The following is a 20,575-nucleotide window of genomic DNA, read 5'->3' as shown; positions in this document are numbered from 1 at the left end:
AGCTTCACGGCGCGTCACCGAGGTCCGCACTCACACACAAACATTGCATCCGGGGGCAACACAAAGAGCCTTTAATACGGTTTTGAAACTTAAAGTATGAAATAAAATACCAAAATAGATATTTCAGTAATGCCTGTGGATCTTAGATTTCTTTTTTTTTTAATGTTATTTTTGCTTATTTTTATTTCTGTACCAAACTATTACGGCTTTTTTTAAAATATATATATCAATTTTAAAATAGCATTTTATAAAAAAAATTGAAAGAAAGAAAGAAAGAAAGAAAGAAAGAAAGAAAGAAAGAAAGAAAGGAAGGAAGGAAGGAAGGACAAATAGAAAGGTAAGAAAAAAAGCCAAAAATATTTACGTCACTCACCACGTGGTCTCATTTCCACGTGGTCAAACCCGGAAGTTTTCATCGTGCTCCTCATATGCCAACCTCTGTTGACAGTCCGTTCATTTAGCAGACAACTTGACGTGGTTCTAGATTGTAACCAGACTTGCTTTTTTAATGCTTATCTGAAGAAATGGCTCAGGAAGTGTGCAGCTTGAAGGCGCGTCTTGAGGAGAAAGAAAAAGAGATCGTTGATCTCAAGAATAAACTGGCTCAGCTTGAAAAGGTATTGAAGTATTAGAAAAAAATACAAGATTATGATATCACCTTGGTGAAAAGCTTTTATAATCGATTGGCATCAATGTGTTGTTTTAACATAGTATATTTTTAGCATAATTTATTGCATGCCTTCAGAAGACTTTGATTTTTCTTTTTTTTTTCTTTTTTTTACAAGCAACATCTTCAGCCATTTTAAAACTGGCAACAGGACTTGGATTTTTTTACTTTAAGTTACCAAAAACTACAACCAGATTCATTCGTCACGTTTGAAGGACGCAGTCTAAGTTAAAATTTCTTTAGATTCAGATTTATTCGTATCCCCAATGGGCAATTGATGTTACAGGAAGTATAAAAACTAAAAGACAAAGAATCAAAGATTGAAAAAAACAAACAAAAAAAACATACCAAAAGGACATGGAATACAAATCAATACATAATGGGAAGAGTACACTTTTTCAAGTGTATTTCAGTATTGGGAAAAAATGCCAATCTGCATCAAGGAAAATAAGTAGCGCTTTTGGATTGACTGCAACCCTGCATATGCTGGCTAATACAGTGTTAAGTAGTAGAAATTTTCCCCACTGTGCATTTCTTTTGCCACATTCTGACAATTAAAAGATCAATAAGCTTAAACAATGCATCTACTTTTTTTTTTTTTTACTGTTGATGTTGATTTACTCTGCATTATGCCTAATATATTTCAATGCGTCTTTCAGAAGATACCAACATTTCTTCCATGGATATTAGAGGTTTTTATGCCGAGTTGCAATAAAGTAGTAACTTGAACCCTTGCAGGCCATTATCTAATCTAAAGATTGAACCCATGGAACTCAATAAAAGTTAGCTTTGAAGTTGCTCTTAATGCAAAGTCACAAATACAGTTATATATTTGGAATCTGGGCTGGAGTATTTCTGCATGGATTTTGCATGTTCTTCCTGTGCATGCGTGAGTTCTCTCCGGGTACTCCGGCTTCCTAAATTTTTTTTTTTTGTTTTTTTTTTTATCTTCGCCAATAGTTAATCTGCTAATTTCATTGATCAATTCTTGTGCAAAAGTTACTTAAAGTACAAATGAACACACCAGAAGATGATTTCATCCATTGCTCTAGTAAAATACATTTATAATGTTCAACAAGTTGCCTTGGGATGGATATGAAGGCCTTCCTATAGTAGAACATGACAGTGAGTACCATATTATAAAACCCTGCTTGTGCGCTAATAGAGCCACGCCTCAGTGCTGGAGCTGCAGGACAAAGTGACACCGCTCAGTCCCCTAACAGCCAAACCAGCACTCAGCAATGAGGACATCATGCGCTACAGCAGACAGCTTCTCCTGCCCGAGCTTGGTGTAAAAGGTACCCATGCAAACAACAGGAAGGTTCTGACACATAAAGTTTTTGATAGGATTATTCGAGCTGAGAGATTCTGTATTCTTTTCAGGCCAGCTGAACTTATCCGGAGCATCGGTGCTGATTGTGGGCTGTGGAGGACTAGGCTGCCCACTCGCCCAGTACCTAGCAGCAGCAGGTGTTGGTGGGTAGATCAATGCAGATTATGATGGCGCTACAGTAGCAGTTGGGAAAGTATTGCATCTTGGGTCGACAATAAGTTTAAAAGATGTTGATATCGTGGCTGTAAGTTAGTTTGTAACACAATACGGACGGTAATGACAAACTGTCGCTCGCAGGGCGTCTTGGTCTGCTGGACTATGATGAGGTGGAGCTCAGCAACCTCCACAGGCAGGTTCTTCATGGAGAGGAGAATCAGGGCCAGGCTAAGGCTCTGTCTGCTGCTAGGGCAGTTAAAAGGTAAGACTTGAATGACTATAAGTTTTTTCAAGTTTTTCCGTGTTAAATCGATGTTCATGTATTATGGCTGGTAAATGCTAAGAAAATGTAGTAATTTGTGTCTGTTTGTGTCATTTTTCACCCTCTGGTTTCTGTGCAAAGTACGCCGGCGCTTTAGAGTCTCGCCACAAGTTATATCCAGCCCTGCTTTTCTCCTCACTCCACAAATATTTTGTAAACATGTTATTTCAGAAGCTTGTTTGTGGGCCTTTCTAGCCCAACAGTGGGCTTACTGTGGGCTTCGCGGATGTCACATCAACTCAGCCACATGAGGGCGACATTAGCCTGTGCACTCATTAAAGCTACTTCTACATTTATGCCCTGCATCTTATAAAAGTTAGATAGATGGAATATATTGGAGTATAGTTTTTGTTTCAAAGTTTATCCACTATCTTACTTATTAAATTAAGAAGCACAAACATGTTTTTGATGTGTTTGCTTTTTGCTGTTCTGTCGATTCAGTAGTGATTTAAGCTAAACTCCCAGCATGGATTTGTTCTTGAACTTTAACTAAGCTGAGGGATATGTGTGTTGCTTAAAATATATTTCCAATTTCTGTAAGAAAGATGAGAACCCTAAAATGTTTTGTCTGGATGTGTCTCTACAGGCTGAACTCTACCGTGGAGTGTATTCCCTACCATCTGCAGCTCTCGCCAGAGAACGCCTTGCAGCTCATTCAACAGTATCCTCAGGCTACATCTGTTACCTGTCAAAAGCTAAGATGCTGTCAGTATAAATCCTACTTGCAGTTCCTGTCAAGAATGTTGTAATAATTTTAGGTCTTTCATGCCGTATCTGAGTTGGTCTTTTTTCCAGGCTGGAATGATTATACAACATACTTCAGTGAGTTATATCAAGCAACAACAGGAATGCACAAGTTTTAAATGTATTGTGTATTTTCTGCATTTTGGGTCCAAACTGGGGCTGCACTACTGGCTGCAAAAGTCGGTTGCGTTTTTGCTTTCCAAAAAGAATTTCCCGGGTTCTAATCCTGGCTTGGGGTCTAACTGCATGGAATTTGCATGTTCTCGCCATGTATGTCCGGGTCCTCTCTGGGAACTCTGACTTCCTCCTGCAGTCCAAAAATATGACTGTTGCTCTAAATTGTGCTTGGATATGAGCGTGTCTCTGCACTGTTGTTTGTACTGTTTGTCTAATTTATCTCTGCGTATCGATCTGCTCAATGTCCTTTGGAGATGAGTGAGGACAAATAGAATAGACAATGTATGGATCCAAATTGTTCATACAGACCCAGGCATATTCAGACACTTCTGCCAATATTTGGTTTTGTCTCTTTGCATATGTCAAGCTTCTACCATAATTATGTCAAATCTCTTGCCCAAACTAGTAGTAGAGTTAATCTGGTTTTAAAGTAGTTGTATAAATTTTCATCAAGGTTGAAGTTTGTGTGACTTCGGAGGCCTACATTTAGACATTTTAATATTGTAATAAAAATCCACAGACGGAATAACCTGGGCATTCAATATATGCAGGTACTCAGCTGCCTCGCCACTAGGGATGATTGGTGCATCACTTCATGTACCACTTTTCTTACCCTGATGAACCCACCTCTTTGGAACAGTGCAAATCTGCACTCAGCAGACGTTGCATGTTGCAACATTTTTTTGCCATTAATCACCCTAATCAGAGGTTTTTGTAAGGCTATGCTGCTGTTCAGTCCCAATCCTCGAATTCCTTTGTGGAGCTGCTGTTACGTTCACCCTTTGAACATAACTGCGTTTCACCAAAGGTTTAAGTGATTAGCAATTACATTCTTTCAAAAAATAAAACAAAAAAAACAAAGATCCAACCACATTTTTCTCTCAACTTTGATGGTCGCCCTTTATACTGAAAGTTTTAATAACGCATTGTACAGCTCTTAAATCAACTTGGGTAGCTTCCACAATCTCCGTAGATGTTTTTATTTGACAGATAAACGACCACAGGATGTGTCTTCTGACAAGGTTGTTTAAGAAATGAGAAACTACACACTGCATCAGTCAGGCTTAAATAACTATGACATCATAATCTAGGCAATAATTAATCAATGTGAGGCTCTCATCTGTTTGCTTGGTTAAATCCAGCTGCCGACTTTTTTGGATACACAGTGTATAATAAAGGTTGAACTAAATCATGAAGACCCTTAAAATTAATTGCATATGTGGCCTTGAGGGCCGTGTGTAACCCTGGGATGAGAAATATAATCCAACTCATCTGTAAAGTCTTAAACAAGTTTATGATTAGTTGTGTTGCACAAAAACTATTTTGCTATCCTAATAAAACTTAAGTGATTTTGGATGATACCTTGACTGCTCATGCCTCATGTATGACATTGTGGCTGACTGTTCAGATAACGTTCCCACACGTTATCTGGTAAATGACGCCTGCGTGCTCAGCGGCAAACCGTTGGTGTCGGCGAGTGCTTTGCGAATGGAGGGACAGGTAGGCTGTGGGGATATTCTTGTTCCCCCTCAATGCGCCCAGCTTAATGAGATCTACTGCATTAATTGTGTGTGTGTGTGTGTGTGTGTGGGTGTGTAAGCAGTTGACTGTGTATAACTACTGCGGAGGCCCCTGCTACAGATGTTTATATCCACTTCCCCCACCTCCAGAGACGGTAACCAACTGTTCAGATGGAGGGGTGTTAGGAGTAGGTGAGTTTCCCTCCCCACTTCTCCCCGTCTCACTTTCTTACTTTTATCTGAAGCCATTAAGTTTGTGAATGTAAATAACTCTTATTTGAACTTTTTTTTATTTATTATTATTATTATTTATTCCAGTTCCAGGTATAATGGGCTGCTTCCAAGCCTTAGAGGTCCTCAAAATTGCCTCTGGGCAAGGTTGTATCCTTTATCTTTCCACTCCCTTGTCCCACTTCACTTGCAGAACCCTCTTTTGCCTTTTTGTTTCTTTGTTTCAAAGTATTTTGCCGTGTCATTGGGATATGCCAACAATAAAATTCTCAGAAAGATTCCATTGTAATAATGCCTTGTGCTTGTCTGATAAGCAAACAAAAACAGAAATATTATGTCTACATTTTCTGAGCTCTGCTTTCCATTTGTTTGCCATTGTCTTGTTAAACTGCAGGGATTTATCCCGACTCGCAGGAGAGAATAGGCTTGCTCTATCCTGCCCTTTGTGTTGCATTGTCAGCCGCACGCTGACACCTGGCTATGATGCGTCATTCAGGAAAGTGTTGCGCTTTTTTCCCACCAATACTGCCTGAATGTTGCCACGCTCTTACAACACCAGTGGGAGACGTGTTAGGCAATTCTCTGAATCTTTTTCAAAAAGTAACCTTTCCCTTGACTGGGTGTGCCAGCTTCCTGCGGTCAGCAGCTGCTGATGTTTGACGCTCAGGGTTTCAGATTCAGGCCCATCAGGCTGCGGCCCAAGCAGGCTGACTGCGCGGTGTGTGGAGAAAGCCCCAGTGTGACGCAACTGATTGACTACGAGGCTTTCTGTGGGTCTGCTGCCACAGATAAGGTTGGTCATTACAGCGGTCCTATGCAATCATGAAAAGTATGGAATATGATTGTCATTTTCCAAATCTACATAAGTGTGGTATAAAGATGATTAGCTGGAGTTTCAAAATTATTTTACACAATCCTCTATCTAAAAGACTGAAGGACAGATATTGTCATAAATGGGTGCCATAAAATTCCAAAAGATGAAAGTATGGAAAGCATGTGGCGCGTTTTCTACACAGAACCACGGTGAGGGAAAAGTGGGTGTGCACAATCTCTCTGTTGGAAATACTTTTATTTCCAGGGTTATAAATTTGTTGAAATCTTGGATTTAATGGAAGAACCAATTCAACCCAGATGGAAGAGGACAAAACATGCCTTGGCTACAAAAGATAATTCAAGCAGGGAGTAAATCGCCAGACTTCCCAAGGTGTTGTTTGTGAGCATAAAGTTTACCTTTTAATAAAATGTTTTCTTTTAGCTTCAGTCTTTATTTTTGTGTCCTCTTTAAGTATAAAACATTCACATATATCTGTAGATTAAAAATGGCTCTTTCCAAGCATTCTTCCAGCATGCTTATTCCTGAGGACTATGTGTATTTTCTTTATGTATTGTGATAAATATCACGACAAAAGCACTAAGTTGGCAAGATCAGCAGATAAGATCGGTTTCACATGTAAGTATTGGCTGACCATCGAAACACCAAAATTAAGGAAATCCGGGCCAATTGATCTTCCACATACCTAGGAATAGCTTAAGGTGACTTTTTAGGGTCAAATATGTTTTTGGAGAAACCTAACTGTAGTTAGCTTCCTTAGTAGTTGGTCTTATAGAGTTGAAATGGTGTGACAGATGGTGTCGGATTGTTTTGTCATCACTACAGAGCAATTCAGCCCTCAAACCAAACCAAATATGTGGAGAAAAGTGAGACTTCACTGCATGGCTTTTTAATTACTATTTTGACCGTTGTTTGGACAAAAAGGGATGCTAAAGCCAACGCTCATCAAAGTAACAATGCTATTTAAAACTCAAGTGAAAATTATGTTTATCTGGACAAACCACCATCGTTACTCTGAACAGCTTATATTGAAGTTGGAGACTTTGCGATTGCTACCTCTTGGGTGGCCATTGTGGTACAGTGTTTGCCATTCCAAACATAATGTCATTCTTAGTAACTATGAGCTTTTTTTTCTTAACTGCCTTTTGCACCTTTCTTTCTTTGTTTATTTCTTTCATTCCAAAGGAAAAGTTGTTAAAATTATGTTCTATGGATTTTGAAAAAGAGATGATCTAGTTGGTCCAGATGCCAAAAAGCATAAGAATGTATCCTTTTATCAAACCTCCTCAGAAGTTCAACATTGCATCGTTTCTTTATTTGTGGAAAAATATGAAGAATAAACTCAGTTTTTAAAACATTTTATGCTGAAATGCCCAGGACATTCTATACAGCAATACAGAGGTTAAGAAATTTTAATCTGGAAAATTACATTTTTAAAATGAAAAATTTGTGATAACCCCGTAGATACATTTGTCATATTCTTCACATTAGTACCCCTAGAGTTAAATGTGGTTGATATCTTGTTCTCTTTTCAGTGTCGCAAGCTTAACCTCCTGTCCAAAGACCAGAGGATCACAGTGCAGGTAAAGTATTGCACATATTTCGGAACAGTTAGGTCATTGCGTGACTCCCTGTATTTAGTGCCATTTATTCTGTGATTACTCACAATTTTCTCGGTTTTTATGCGCATTCATAAGCAGATTACATCTCAGCTCTGACCCAACCTCAAATGGGAAAGGAGTGAAAATGTGCCTGTAGATTTTCTACCAGAAAGAACAACATTTTCTGCTTGGCACAGAGAGAAGTGGTAGCGGATTGCATCTGTTTATATTTCAGCAGATTTGGTGCTTTGAAACCCTCTGAGTCATTAAGCCCAGAGATGGGGATCATGATTGATTGGGGTTCAACTGTAATTATGCGAGGGACTCCATTTAGAAACAGTTTTGCTTCCTGTTATTTAAACCAAAGCTGTTAAGCTGTTCATTTGACTTCAAAATTGCAAATCCAGGCAATTTTTAACATTTACTGAGTCATTTTGGTTTCCCTCTTTAACTTAAGATACAAATCTACTTACTTTACTTTGAAATATAAGAGCCCCCACGCTGTTCTATTAAAGCATTTGTTAGTGTTAAGATGCTTCTCATTAATCAGAATATTATTTAAAAGTGTATTAAATTAGTAATTAATTTTAATCAGTGAAAATCAGAAGTGAAAAAAAAGCCTTTTTAATACAGATATGCTGGCCCTCTGAAAAAGTATGTCTGTGTACTATACAGTGAATGTATTCAGTACATTCACTGTATGTACTGAATACATACAGTGAATGTATGTATTCACTGTATGTGAATACATACAGTGTATTCACTGTATGTATACACCTCTGAACGCCCTGAGGTAGCAGCTCAGGGCGTTCAGAACCACCGGGGCGGCTTCTTCTTTATTCCTGGTTTCTGCTAGAAAACAGTCAAGTTTCTCTAACGGTCCAGTCAAATCCAAGCCATAACGCCATAAATACCCTGATTAACGTTTTTAGCAAGCTTTATCTGTTATTTTACATCAAAAAGTGTCTGTAACTGTTTTCTTCCTGTTTGTTTTTATTTGAACTGAATTTAATCATATTTTGTATTTTGTATCATATTTTGGCCATAAATTAATTAATTTATGGCCATTAATTAATGGCCATAAATTAAGAGCCATTAATTTATGGCTCTTTTTGAACATAAATTAATGGCTCAAAAAGAGCCATTAATTTATGCTCTTTTTGCATAAATTAATGGCGAGACATGAAAGCTGTAAGCTTGTGGATCTCTTAAGGAAGCACAGGTTGCTCTGTCTTCCTCTTGATAATACCCCTCAGACTCTCTATTGGGTTTAGGTCAGATGGGTTTGCTTAGATCCAGCACAGTGATACCGTGGCCATTAAAGCAGGTATTTGTACTTTAGTCAGTTTGGACAAATGCCTAGTCCTGGTGGAAAATGAACTCAGCCTCCCCATAAAACTTGTCAGCAGAAGGAAGCATGAAGCGATTTAAATTTCCTGGTAGAGGGCTGCACTGACTTTGGACTTGATCAAACACAGTGGACCAACACCAGCAGATGACTTGGCTCTACAAGTCAGCCTCACTCCTTTATGTGCCTTTTCCAAATGTTTAACTATAATTCCAGGATTATAAATCGGTAGTGGATAATTCGGGACTTCATATTTTGCTCGATGTCCGCCCTCTTGTGGAAGTGAATATATGCCACTTGCCCTTCTCTCTCAGTATCCTTTTGTGTTGTAGTGGAAGCACACCATTTGAAAAAAATAAAATAAATCTTCCTGCTTACTGTTTCTGTACAATTCTTCTCCTTAATTGCTACCAGACATCCCCCTCTCCAGCTTAGAGCAGAGAAAGAGTGAAGATATCCAGTTACTTCAGCAAAGAATCGTCCAACTGAAGCAGCAGATGGCAGGTGACTGCCAGCCGCCAGGTACAGCACCGCTTATGATCTGCATCTGTGGTTAAAAACAAGCAGGCTCGTCGAGCCACTTTCTCATATTCATGACCTGCTGTGGGCTCATGCTGCAGGAACGGAGGCTTAGGTTGGTCGGGTTGTAATGGAGTTGCTAGGTGACCTTTTCCAAAACAAGTACAGTCAACCTGAGTCGTTGCTCAGCTCCAGAGAAATTAATATTCAAAATGTTATTTTGGGGCGATTCTTATTAAGGAAGATAAATTTATCTTTCTGATCTTTGTTAGTTTTAGTGCTGAATTTTTCATATCATTTAACAAAATTCAGTCTATTGAGACTCTTCTTAGTCAATCTTGCTTCCTTGCAGCATGTCGACATTCAGGAAATGCAGTTTGAAAATATATTGAGCCTCAGCGAAGGTTGCCAGCTCATTGATTTTTGCTCTGTGGTTTCTTCTAGTTTATGTCATCTGTAAGCTGGGTAATGACTCCCAGAAAGCAGTGCAGGTACTGGAGAAAATGAGTGGATCAGAACTGGACAGTATCACGGTGAAAGATGTCTGTGGAGGACTTATGGCCTGGGCAATGAAGATCGATCCAAGATTTCCACAGTATTGATGCAATGTAATATTATTTGCTTGTAATAAACATTTATGTTTTCCTCCTGTCGACTGTTTTTATTCATATGCTGTCCGTTTTACAAATGTCTCCAATGTCATCACTCTATTTCACAATCTTTCACATGGTATGCTATGATGGGCAGGTTCTCACATTTTGTTTTGTTTTGTAATAGACTGTGAGTAGGCAGCTGGATTACTTGCAGGCATTGTAATTGCAAAATCAAGTTTCTCTTCCTTTTCTTTTAAAGCCAGTTTTTTAACATCATTCTTAACAGTGGGAAGCAAATGTATCATATAATGTGATTAAACTCAGCCATATTTATATATGGACTTCTATCATTTTAAATCAAAATGAACATTTCAGCAATCTAGAAGACAATTTATGTGATCTAAAGTCAACTTGTCAATTATCTCAAATGTTATTCTCTCTGGGATGAATGATGTCAAAGATGTCATTCATAATCAAGTATGTTCTTGCCTTAAAAAGGATTATTGTTTGTCGTCATAAATTTCATTGAAGTTAGTGACAATGAAAATGTCCCACATATTTATCAAATAATCTTAAGTACAGAAAATGTCAGGGATATGGAGTACTTAAATGATGTCTTGTTAAAAAGATCTATTTAGACAACAGTCACTGAAATATCAAACGCCCACAGTCATCTTACCAATTGTCCTTTTTTTTTTTAGCAAAAACTTTATTTTAGTATGACACAACAAAAAAAATTCTGGAATATTTGTAACGTGGAATGAAAATGATTCATGACTTTAAATTGTCTTACAAATGAAGCAGTTTGTTGAATTTGATTTTATTCTGTGGTATTAAACCAGGCAAAATACAAATGCATGCCACACTTTTGAAAAATTTTGAACCACGTATCATTTTCCTTCAATACAAGTTATCCACTACTTTGAATTGAACTTTCCCATTCGATCCAAATACATAAAATACACTGTGCATATAATTCAAGCTTGTGTTTGTAACTTGACAAAATGTAATAAAAAAAAAAAAAAGATTGGTAGAAATGAATACTAATACCCAGTAGACTTGAAGGATTAAAGGGAAATTATGTTTGACATATCTGAAATATTGTGTGTGGAAAGTTTATTAGAAGAAATTGAATTATGGTTGTCAGTTGCTATTAAATGTTGAAGCGGCTGCTTAAATGTTGAGGGATAATTCTTAAAACGGCGAAAGAGACTTTAAAGGTTGGCTTGTTCTGAGTAAACATTTTTTGAGAGCAGCTGTAGTTCAGTTTTAATCTGTCATGGAAACGGGATGTGGTCCGATTTTATGCCATAACGGCCTGCCATACAGCTGCCTCACAAACTTTAGTCTTTTGACCAATTAGCACTATTTTGTTCTGTCAAACAGCAGCATGTGCAAGTGTTAAGACACATTAAAATACATTTTCTTTGCTGTTAGCTGAAATTTAGTGAAACCAACTTGACATATTTTGTTCCGATGCTACTTTAAACATACTTTCCTTTGAAAAATGAATGTATTACTAACCAATCCGGGTCATGTGGATGATTTTTGTTCTTGGCACAGTTAAGATGAAATAACGGAAAAGGACCGCGCATGCGCGCTGGTTTGAGTACCCCCTCCCCTAGCGGAGGCGCCATTGCTTTACATGGACTGTAGTTCAAGTTTTCCTCTCCGCACATGAAAACTCACTTATGCGGAGATAATAAAAAGACTCCAATCCCCGGCGAGAACAACTACTCTCCCTCTTTTTTCATCCTCGCCAAACAGGGGGGAGTAGTCACAGCTGGAAGGATAATGAGATGCGCATGAATTTACAATCTGGAATAACGGATTAGATAAACTAAATGGACCGCACGGTTCGTCTCGGCGAACCTGAATGAAGAATTTAAGCTGCTGTTCGTTAGATGTAAAACGACGACGCTGCGCCTTTTTTTGCGTGTGACGTCCAAAATCGAAAAAAAAAAGAAAAAGAAGGGACCAAACTTCAGGCTTAGCTTTCTCTCTGTGGATGGAGTTGAAAAGTTTCATCTTCAGTTGTCTCACAATGGAAAGACAAGCGCCCTTCGCTGGAAGTGGAGGTAAAGTGTCATTTACTTCGACGCGTTTGGGCTGAAACAGATTTTTCAACGTAGAGGGGGTTCCGGGCCAACAAAGAGGGACAGAAAGAGCAGATTTGGCGGCTTGTATAACTTGTTTTGCTGGCGTCCGCTCGGTTTAGGTTCTGCCAGCGAGCCGATAGAAAGTGGGAGGGGTGCAGATGTTGGGAAGCTTTGGGTCCAGATGTTTGTGCGGTTGCAAGAGGTCTAAACGTCAAGTTGAACTATCTCCTGCCTCTCCTTGGGGCTCTAATGTTCGTTTAGAGCTCTGAAGGATGAGACAGGAACTAAAAAAGTTACAATTCTGATATTCTTACCATTTCAGTGGCTCATTTGTCACAAAGTATGTACAAATTGATAACAATTGATATTTAACAAAGAAGTGCCTGGCAACATGTTTTATGCTGTGCATAAACTAAAAGCAAGCAAGCCAAAAAAAAAAAATAAAAAAAATATATATATATTGATGCATCTGAAGAGGAGCAAGTGTGTGTTAGTGAAAGGGAGACACTAATTGCATGGTAAAATGAGTTTGCATGAAAAAAAAAGGTGGCATCTGTATTGTATTATTGTAAGCAATTATATTTTTAAGGGTGGGTATCTTCACAAAAGAAATTCGCTAGAGTTTCATACTTTTCATGTTGTGCATCGTTATCGGGTGCAAAAAATATTGCAATTTATTGTGCTAAAGTTGCAGAATAGTTTGTTTCTTTTGCTACTTGAACTAGTTTAAAAAATATAATACAATTTATTGCATAAATCATAATTAATCCACATTAGATGTGTGCGTGTGTGTGTGTGTTTAAGGTCACGTCAATCTGATTTATGGCTAGCATTTGCTTTTCAATATCTTTTAGCCTACTGAATTTACCCCTAACAATAGCTGAGTTAATCAGTTATTAAACATTTTTTTTTATTTAAGCAGGTTTATTTGTGGATAATATCAAAATTAGATTGATCTGAACATTTTTGTTACTAGTTAACAAACAAAAATGAAACAATAAGAAGAACATCTGCTCTTATATTTTTGTTCTCCCTTAATAAGCATACAAATAATAATGCCTGCCGCTAAACTGTTTGCTGGTGGATAACTGATTTTATGATTAGGTAATACAAAGCAGCAAGAATTAATGAATTATCATATTTTTCGAGGTGTGTTGGATTTTTCTAGGAAAATATTTTAACCACCAGCTGAACTGACTGCCAAGTTATAAGAGGTGGGTAGTTCCAGGATTAAGAATAACGCTAGGATAAGGAGATTTAGCCTCAAGGCTTGCAACAAAATGTAAACACCAAGAGCTGACTCATTCATGGCCCTACTTTGCTTTTTTTATTGTTCTAATAATGTGTGTGTCTTTTTGTGTGTTTGTGGGAACAGGCTTTCTCTGGTCAGAGTGGATTACTGACTTTAGAAAAAAGAAGGAGCAAAACTCCAGGATATGAAGTTTGTTGCAGCAGCCTGTGGATTGTTCAGAGACCTTCCCTCCCTCACCTGGGCCACCTCTTGAACGATTCATGCATTTTCTGAGCTCAGGTGGGTGGGTAGCATCCTGTCAGCATCATTTTTGTGAGTCAGTGACACCTAAATTAAAATTATATGCCGCTGACTCATTACTACTGATGAGGAGCGCACATTTCCCGCACGACAAGCCCATCCTCAGAGACCGTGCTGTGCTTCTCCCTGCCAGCCTTCACTGAATCCCATCATTCAGCGTTTTCTCACGTCGCAACTGGAAGAAACCCAATGTCTGCCTCCTCTCCCCCGTCCTTTCCTCGGGCCTTCCTGCACTCGCTCCATCCGCTCCACCCACCCTCGCCGGGATCGCCTGGACCGCTCTACCAGCGGCTCTCCAACGGGAGCCACAGCGCCCCAAGTCCTACCAACTCGCGTAGCTCCTTCCATGGGGTCTCCTTCCTGCTGCAGATCGGACTGACCCGGGAGACCGTGAACCTGGAGGCCTGTGATCTCTCGCTGTCCGCAGTCAAGGACCTGGTGTGCTCCATAGTTGATCAGAAGGTAAGAATGTCCTAAAATGTCTCTTTTATTTTATTTTTTTTTAAAGTGCCATCCATGCAATCACTCACTCTTTGAAATTAAAGGTTTTCCTAAAAAAGTCAGCCATCGTAATGATGCCTCGGAGCATGTCCTGCTGTCTCCCACCACATTCATCTGTCCAGATCATGTTTTTTCCAAAGCAGACATCTGTGCCATGTGCGTAAATAATGAGTCAAACACAGCAGAAACGTGCCGGACGGCCGCGCCGAAGCTCCTCCAGTTACACAACACGGCGTCCACATGCCCATTGTTTATGTTGTGGTGTTTTGTTACTTGACATGAAACAAGTGCACAAACATGTACAGATCTATGCAGCACTTTTCGGTCCAATCTGGAATCCACTTTTATTTTCCATGACTGCGGTAGTGTGTTATAACCACACCGCTGGAGCGGATTTCAACACAACTGCCGGCCATGTTGTTAAACATAATTTACCATTTCTTTTGATTTCTGGGAAAATAACAACTCGGATGAGCACAAGTGATATATTTTTTTTCCGTTATTTTCCAGTTTTACTGAAATTTATCGAAAAGTTTTATTCATGGTTTATGTATTTTGGTTTCTGCGTCTGCACGTGTGTTCGTTTTTATAAAGTGTAACACTATTGGAACAATAAGCATTTCAAGTTTTGCTATATGAAATAGCTGAAATAGCATGAAGAAGTAATTTGGGTAAAACTATTAACTCAGAAAAGATCTATATCTACCTAAGGTACAGATTCAACCAATCAGATATTTTGTTGCCAACTCCTGATCACAGATTTACTTTTTATTGCTTTTACCTGTAACTACCACTTTCTCATTGAGTACTTTAAGGCTGCGTTCACACAGCAGGCAAATGTGACTCAAATCCATTTCTTTGCACATATGTGACCCATACCTAACTTTTTCATCGCGACCTGAACATCCCAATTTCATTCTTTCCACCCCCTCCAAGAAATCTCATCTGTGCCACTTCTATATGTGGTACTAAATCAGATAAGAATCTGATTGGTTGCAAAGCTTCTGTGGTCTAAACGGTCTTGTCACATCTTTACATCTTATCTGACTGTTAGGTCATTGATGTGTGGTGTGCATCGTAATTCTGCACCAAAAGAAGCCAGATCAGATGTAAACAATGGCTGAAAATTATAATTATGAAAGAAGTCTGTGTCAGTGGATCACATCACATCACAATCCTGCTACTTGTGGTCAGACTGGGCATCCTGGGCGTCCTGTCTTTTTATTAGCTACCCCGTGTTGCTATGATCTTGTGACAATACTGTTGGCTCTAAATAACTTTAAAATTGATCCATAGTCGATGTTATCATTATCATTTCTGAAATCCATTGTCAATTATTTATGTTAGGAGTAGAAACATCACCACAATCAGGCTGCATTACACAGCTCTACATGTCACAAATTTACATATTTGACTATTACTTCTGAACAAACCAAACTTAATCAAGAGGTGATGTTTTAGGTTCTTTAGCAATTTGCATTCACTAGTAGCGTTGCTACCATTCCTGAAGGAAGCGTCAGTCCCTGCGTTTATAACAGGGTATCTGTTTGTACTCAGAAAGTTGCAAGGTTTTAGGGTCTCTCAGAATTGAGGCTGAAAAAGATGGAGGTCACTGAGTAGCCTCAAGCTCAGTGTCCATTGTGGCTGACAGCCATATAAAACACTTTGAGAGTTATAGGTATAAACTATTTATTCACATGTCTGACCGTTTCTGCAAATTAAAGCACAGGCACTCACTGTATCCTGCAACATCTACTTGTGAACATCTGCTTTTAGTGTTTACGTAAGGTGTTGAAATAGTCCTTGCATTGCTAATCACAAAACAAATGGGACAGGTTTTCCAAGTAGCAATAAATAAATCATCATCGCTTATGTTATCATTGACATAATCTGCTCTTCAACTTTAAAAACAAACCAAGGGTAGCATGTTCCATGTCGAGCGAAACATGACTCCTCAAAAGGATAAAACTTAGCAACTTTGCTGTAATTCGCTCAGCTTCCTGTTATCTTGAAGTCTAGTTCTCTGTTGTGGTAGCCTGCATGAACAGACAACATGCCTCTACATAATACACAGCTTCCTTTCTAGAAGCTTCTACTAGCTTTTGCGTGTTCTCTCCCCTTGATTTGAAATTATCTACAGCTATTAAATTGACAGTTTGATGTATATTCTTAGTATTATGTCATGGCTGATATCCCATTTGCCAGTGCTTAAAAAGTAAATGTTGACATTTATGTGATATTTGATGTAAAAACCCTTACACCTTTGACTGTAGAGGCTCATGTATGCTTTCTGTACTTGCTATGGAACATAATTTCTGCTCATTTGCATTTATTGTAGAAATAGTAGATGCATTTCAGATGTCATCTTTGAAGCCAAATCATGTCATATAATTTCTGATATAGTGGAAATGGCTAACTTTGTCTATGCTAACAACTTTTATGCAAAGAAATTTTGTTGTCTGTGTCACATTATAGGTTGAAAACAAATTAGATTTTTATTTTCCGACAATCTGATGACCTAACGTGGTCAATCAAGTGTGAAGTCATGCCATTCTGGTCATTAGACAGGTTTCTTTTAAAGCTTTTTTTTTTTTTTTTTTTGACTTATTACAAATTCTAAATAGTATTTACCCAGCACTAAGTTTTACCAAATCATCAGGTTGATTTGTATTCACCTGCAAGTTCTCAACATCTGTCTAGTGCTGTAAATATCTCACTCAGTTGTTGTTTTGCATTAATATTTTCTGCACTTCGTTGTTGCATGGGATTAATAGAGAGCGAAAGCCTAGTGAATTAATTTAATAGCTCGAAAGTGGATCCATCATCGCCTTTTTTTGGCCTCTTTTGATTAATGTTGATTACTCTGTTTGGTCTGTAATTATCGTTGATGGAATAAAGAAGAGCCTGATTAAAAAGAGCCATTTCATCAGCAGCTGGAATATGCAGATTTAGACTGGACGGAGCAAGGCTGATGTTTGACACAGTGGTTGTTAAAAATGAAGAGGAATGACATGAGGAGCTGGCTTAAACAGCAGGAGGATGTGGAATTAGCCATCTGTACTGAGTTTGGGTCCTTTGCCTCCAATGTTTTCTGAGTTGACATTCCAGAGGAGCTGGGTAATGTTGTTGTTCTTTACGAGGTCTGCTGATTCTCACTAGCTAGTTATGAGCAGTTCTGGTCCGCAGACCAGAAAATCTCATCACCACGGACATTTAGATGGATTCTGTAATATGTTGGATCTGTTGCAAGAAAACAGTAAGAGGAAAAGAGTTGGAAATATGAGGCTTTCAAGACTCTGAGAAAATCAGTGCACGGTCCTCCCAACCAGCACATCTGCCAAGATAAAATCCATACTACCTTTCTCTTGTGTACTTTTTTTTAATCACAAAAGATGGTATCCATTCAGAGGTGGTGGGATTATCTTGGTTCTTCTCTACATTATTGCAGCAGAACACATCGAGCCTGCTCAACTGCTTTTGTTGTAAAGTTTGTCTGCCAATTGTAGTGTGCTGCTTCAACTATTTCATGACATCCAGCCAAATGGCTTTGAGATCAACGGAAAATATGACTGTATCCTCGTGTGCTTTCAGTTTATCCCTGCCTCGCTTCTTGTTTTAAAATATGCATGACAGTGGGAAGTTTTTGCACGGTCCAGGTATTTGTGCCAATTTGTAAAGCTGTGGATCTCTAAACCTGGTTTGATTGTCCACTGATGGATGTCCTATGGCGTCTCTAGTCAGCAGAACTTCAGGTGTCTGTCATCGAAGTGGAGACAGGAAACGATTTTGGACTTCATCTGGCAATATCTGCAAAAAAAAAAAAAAAAAAAAAAATGCAAGAAAGGCAGCTTCCCTCCCGTGGTGCCGTTTCCTCCGCTGAGACTTGGCCCGTTTCACCAAGTGACTCACTATTCAGTCATGCAACAAACAGGGATGCTCAGTCCAACTAGAATCTATGCAGTCCGGTGTCAAGCTTTCTGCTGTGTCATCATTTGTGAACTTTCCGAGTTGATTTCAGTTCCCTTGTCTTAGTTGTGTAAAAAGTGAAGTTCCACTGCTGCCTTTTGGTTTCCCACCTTTATACTGCAAACAACCTTTTACTTTTACCAGTACAACGTTAAATGGCAATAACAAATGATTTAATTTAAATACAAATCTAGATTTGCATTTATGCCCATTTATTCTGGTACCCTTAAATTGAAGACTGCTTTCAGAAGTCACTTACTGATTAAGTACAGTTCACCTGTGTCTTATTTACTCTCAGTATAAATACAGATGTTTGGTGAAGGCTTCTCAGGTCTGTTGGAAACCATTAGTGAACAAAAAAGGATCATGAAATTCGAAGAACACAGCAGAGATGTGTGTACGTTTTAGTTATGAAACGACATCCTGATAATCGTGCATCTCCTGGAAATCTGTTCAATGCAACATTTGAGAGTGCATTTGCAGTTGTATGGCACAACTGCAAACCAACCAAGACACATGGCTGTACATCTAAACCAGAGGTGCCCAAAGTTGGTCCTGGAGGGCCAACATCCTGCATGTTTTAGTATGAAAAAGTTAAAAGTGTGTGAATACTTTTGAAAGTACTGTAAAAGTTTGCTTTAGAAACATTTGGAATTAAACTTAAGGTGGATAACGTGAAGTTAACATCAGACCTTACAATCTAATGGTAGTGGAAGTGGAAAACTTGAATTATTATATCTTTAAACCAACCACAAATTAGCTTTCTGATATTTTTATTAGAGCTTTGTGCTTAACGAGATTTCTTTGTTTTACGGGAACATGACTCATTTTTGCCAACGGTATTCATTTGTATTTTGGATAGCACTGCTGCTGTAAACGTCAAAGACCTCAAAGACAAACTTTCAGTACTTCATGCAGAAAAAGAGTGACCACAATGAAGTCAGGACGCTAGTATCACATCTGTCTACTGCTGTCTGCGTTTTGTCCCTTCTAACATTTTCTGACCAATGTATGCGTCTGACCAAAAATAACAGATTCTTCTTTTCATCTATGTAAGCGGAGGTTTGTTGACTGAAGGCCGAAGTGATGCTCAAATTAACTCAAGACTTCATTACAGTACTGTTTATAGCACTTTAAAACTGGTTGCCTTACATACTGATGATAATGATAATGATGCAGATATGTTTTTACTTTCTGGCGAGAGAAATGCATGTGAACAAGAGCAGCAACATAGTAAAGAAAAAAATCAAGTCATCTTCTTGTATTTAACAGATTTAACTGTATCTCACCAAAAACTAAATAATAATCTATAAACTTGGCCAACGATAAGAATGATTCATTTCAGTTTTAAAATGTATGAGCTGAACTTCGAGCCTAGGATGATAGATTTACATCTAGTAAAATAGAGTTGATATAAGTTAGACCAGATAGCATAAAAGCAGTGGGGCTGAACTAAGCTTTAAAAACTGCCAGCTGATTCTTTGTTGTATTGTTTCATTATTTTTGGAATGTTGCAAATAGGGTTTTTTTTTTTTTTAATGCAGAAAATAATCTTAAATTTTCATCCTGGAAGAAAGTGAAGCCTCAAAAGGCGTCAAAACCTGTTTGACACCTGTTTTGGTCAGAGTTTTAGTTAGTATTAGTTACATTTTAGCTTGGAGATGTTGCTGTCGTTCCACAGCATCAGTGTGTTTTAACTCATTTGGTGTTAAGTAGTGTGGCTTACACACAAGTTCGAGCTCCTAAAGAGGATTAAGAAGAAAAGTGAACTTGTTGTTTTGCTGCATTCAAAGTGGAAAACAGTTGCTGCTGTGGTACGGGTATCGTAGCAATCTGCAGTCGCATTCTTTTGGTATCTTCTTAAATCTTGTGACCATAGCTCAAGGACAAATAGTTGGTTTCTTCCTGACGTCGGTGCTTTGCTTTCCTTAAACATTGCTGTCTTTTTAAGTTTCATTTTCGTCTGTTGTTTTTTCCACACTAAGGTTTTAGGTCGTGTGTTCAAACTTCATAAGAAGTCACGCAAATTCTGAAGTCACCATATTGAAAATCCACACCACACGTGAATTCAATATATAGCATTGAAGTGGTTTGGCATCAGTAAAACTCCCAGATGTTTGCAAGGTTGACTTTTCATGTCTCCCCTTAACTCTTTCTTCTTGAATCTGTCTCATTGTTGGACAGGGAGTCATGCAGCCTTGTTATAATAGCAGTGCATTGTATAGATTTTGTGCAGCTCATTCCCCTCCCTGCGAAAGGCTCAGCCACATGACTTGGCCAGATTCCACTGGATAGATTTCCTTTCTCTGTTCTCTGAGCTGATCTAAAAAGTAGCTTTTGATAGTAGTGGTTTGAAACACAATAAGCAGTTCTAGCGGGTTACAGCTAACCTTAGAACAGAACAACCAGGTCTA

General features: G+C 38.5%; 2 protein-coding genes across 2 annotated transcripts in view; both read left to right on the top strand.

Moving 5' to 3' along the window:
- The first annotated feature begins 387 nt into the window (after positions 1–387).
- mocs3 (molybdenum cofactor synthesis 3) lies at positions 388–10,103 on the top strand. Its single transcript, XM_007549110.2, has 13 exons — positions 388–617; positions 1,833–1,965; positions 2,051–2,143; positions 2,298–2,418; positions 3,065–3,139; positions 4,782–4,899; positions 5,003–5,111; positions 5,238–5,300; positions 5,780–5,943; positions 7,518–7,565; positions 9,148–9,244; positions 9,346–9,453; positions 9,895–10,103. Exons 1-13 carry the CDS (start codon positions 525–527, stop codon positions 10,050–10,052), a joined length of 1,380 nt encoding a protein of 459 aa, XP_007549172.1. The 5' UTR covers positions 388–524; the 3' UTR covers positions 10,053–10,103.
- Positions 10,104–11,663: 1,560 nt separating this feature from the next.
- Positions 11,664–20,575, top strand: part of prkd3 (protein kinase D3) — a 47,855-nt gene continuing 38,943 nt past the window's right edge. Inside the window, exons 1-3 of the mRNA XM_007549109.2 lie at positions 11,664–12,121; positions 13,518–13,673; positions 13,828–14,156. Coding sequence (XP_007549171.1) covers positions 13,655–13,673; positions 13,828–14,156 — 348 coding nt within the window. The 5' untranslated portion in view covers positions 11,664–12,121; positions 13,518–13,654. The remainder of the gene's footprint in view (positions 12,122–13,517; positions 13,674–13,827; positions 14,157–20,575) is intronic.

The sequence above is a fragment of the Poecilia formosa genome, unplaced genomic scaffold, assembly GCF_000485575.1.
Source record: "Poecilia formosa unplaced genomic scaffold, Poecilia_formosa-5.1.2 Scaffold30, whole genome shotgun sequence".
Taxonomy (NCBI): Eukaryota; Metazoa; Chordata; class Actinopteri; order Cyprinodontiformes; family Poeciliidae; genus Poecilia; species Poecilia formosa.
Note: the sequence above shows the minus strand (reverse complement) of the source record. Positions and strands in the feature narration are given on the sequence as shown.

What these genes read in the sequence shown, in the direction of transcription:
- mocs3 (XM_007549110.2), top strand. Translation starts at nt 525, where the DNA reads ATGGCTCAGGAAGTGTGCAGCTTGAAGGCGCGTCTTGAGGAGAAAGAA. An exon ending in CCTAGCAGCAGCAGGTGTTG is followed by an intron (nt 2,144 to 2,297) that starts GTGGGTAGATCA and finishes TGTCGCTCGCAG; the next exon opens with GGCGTCTTGGTCTGCTGGAC. An exon ending in GCCTTGCAGCTCATTCAACA is followed by an intron (nt 3,140 to 4,781) that starts GTATCCTCAGGC and finishes CTCATGCCTCAT; the next exon opens with GTATGACATTGTGGCTGACT.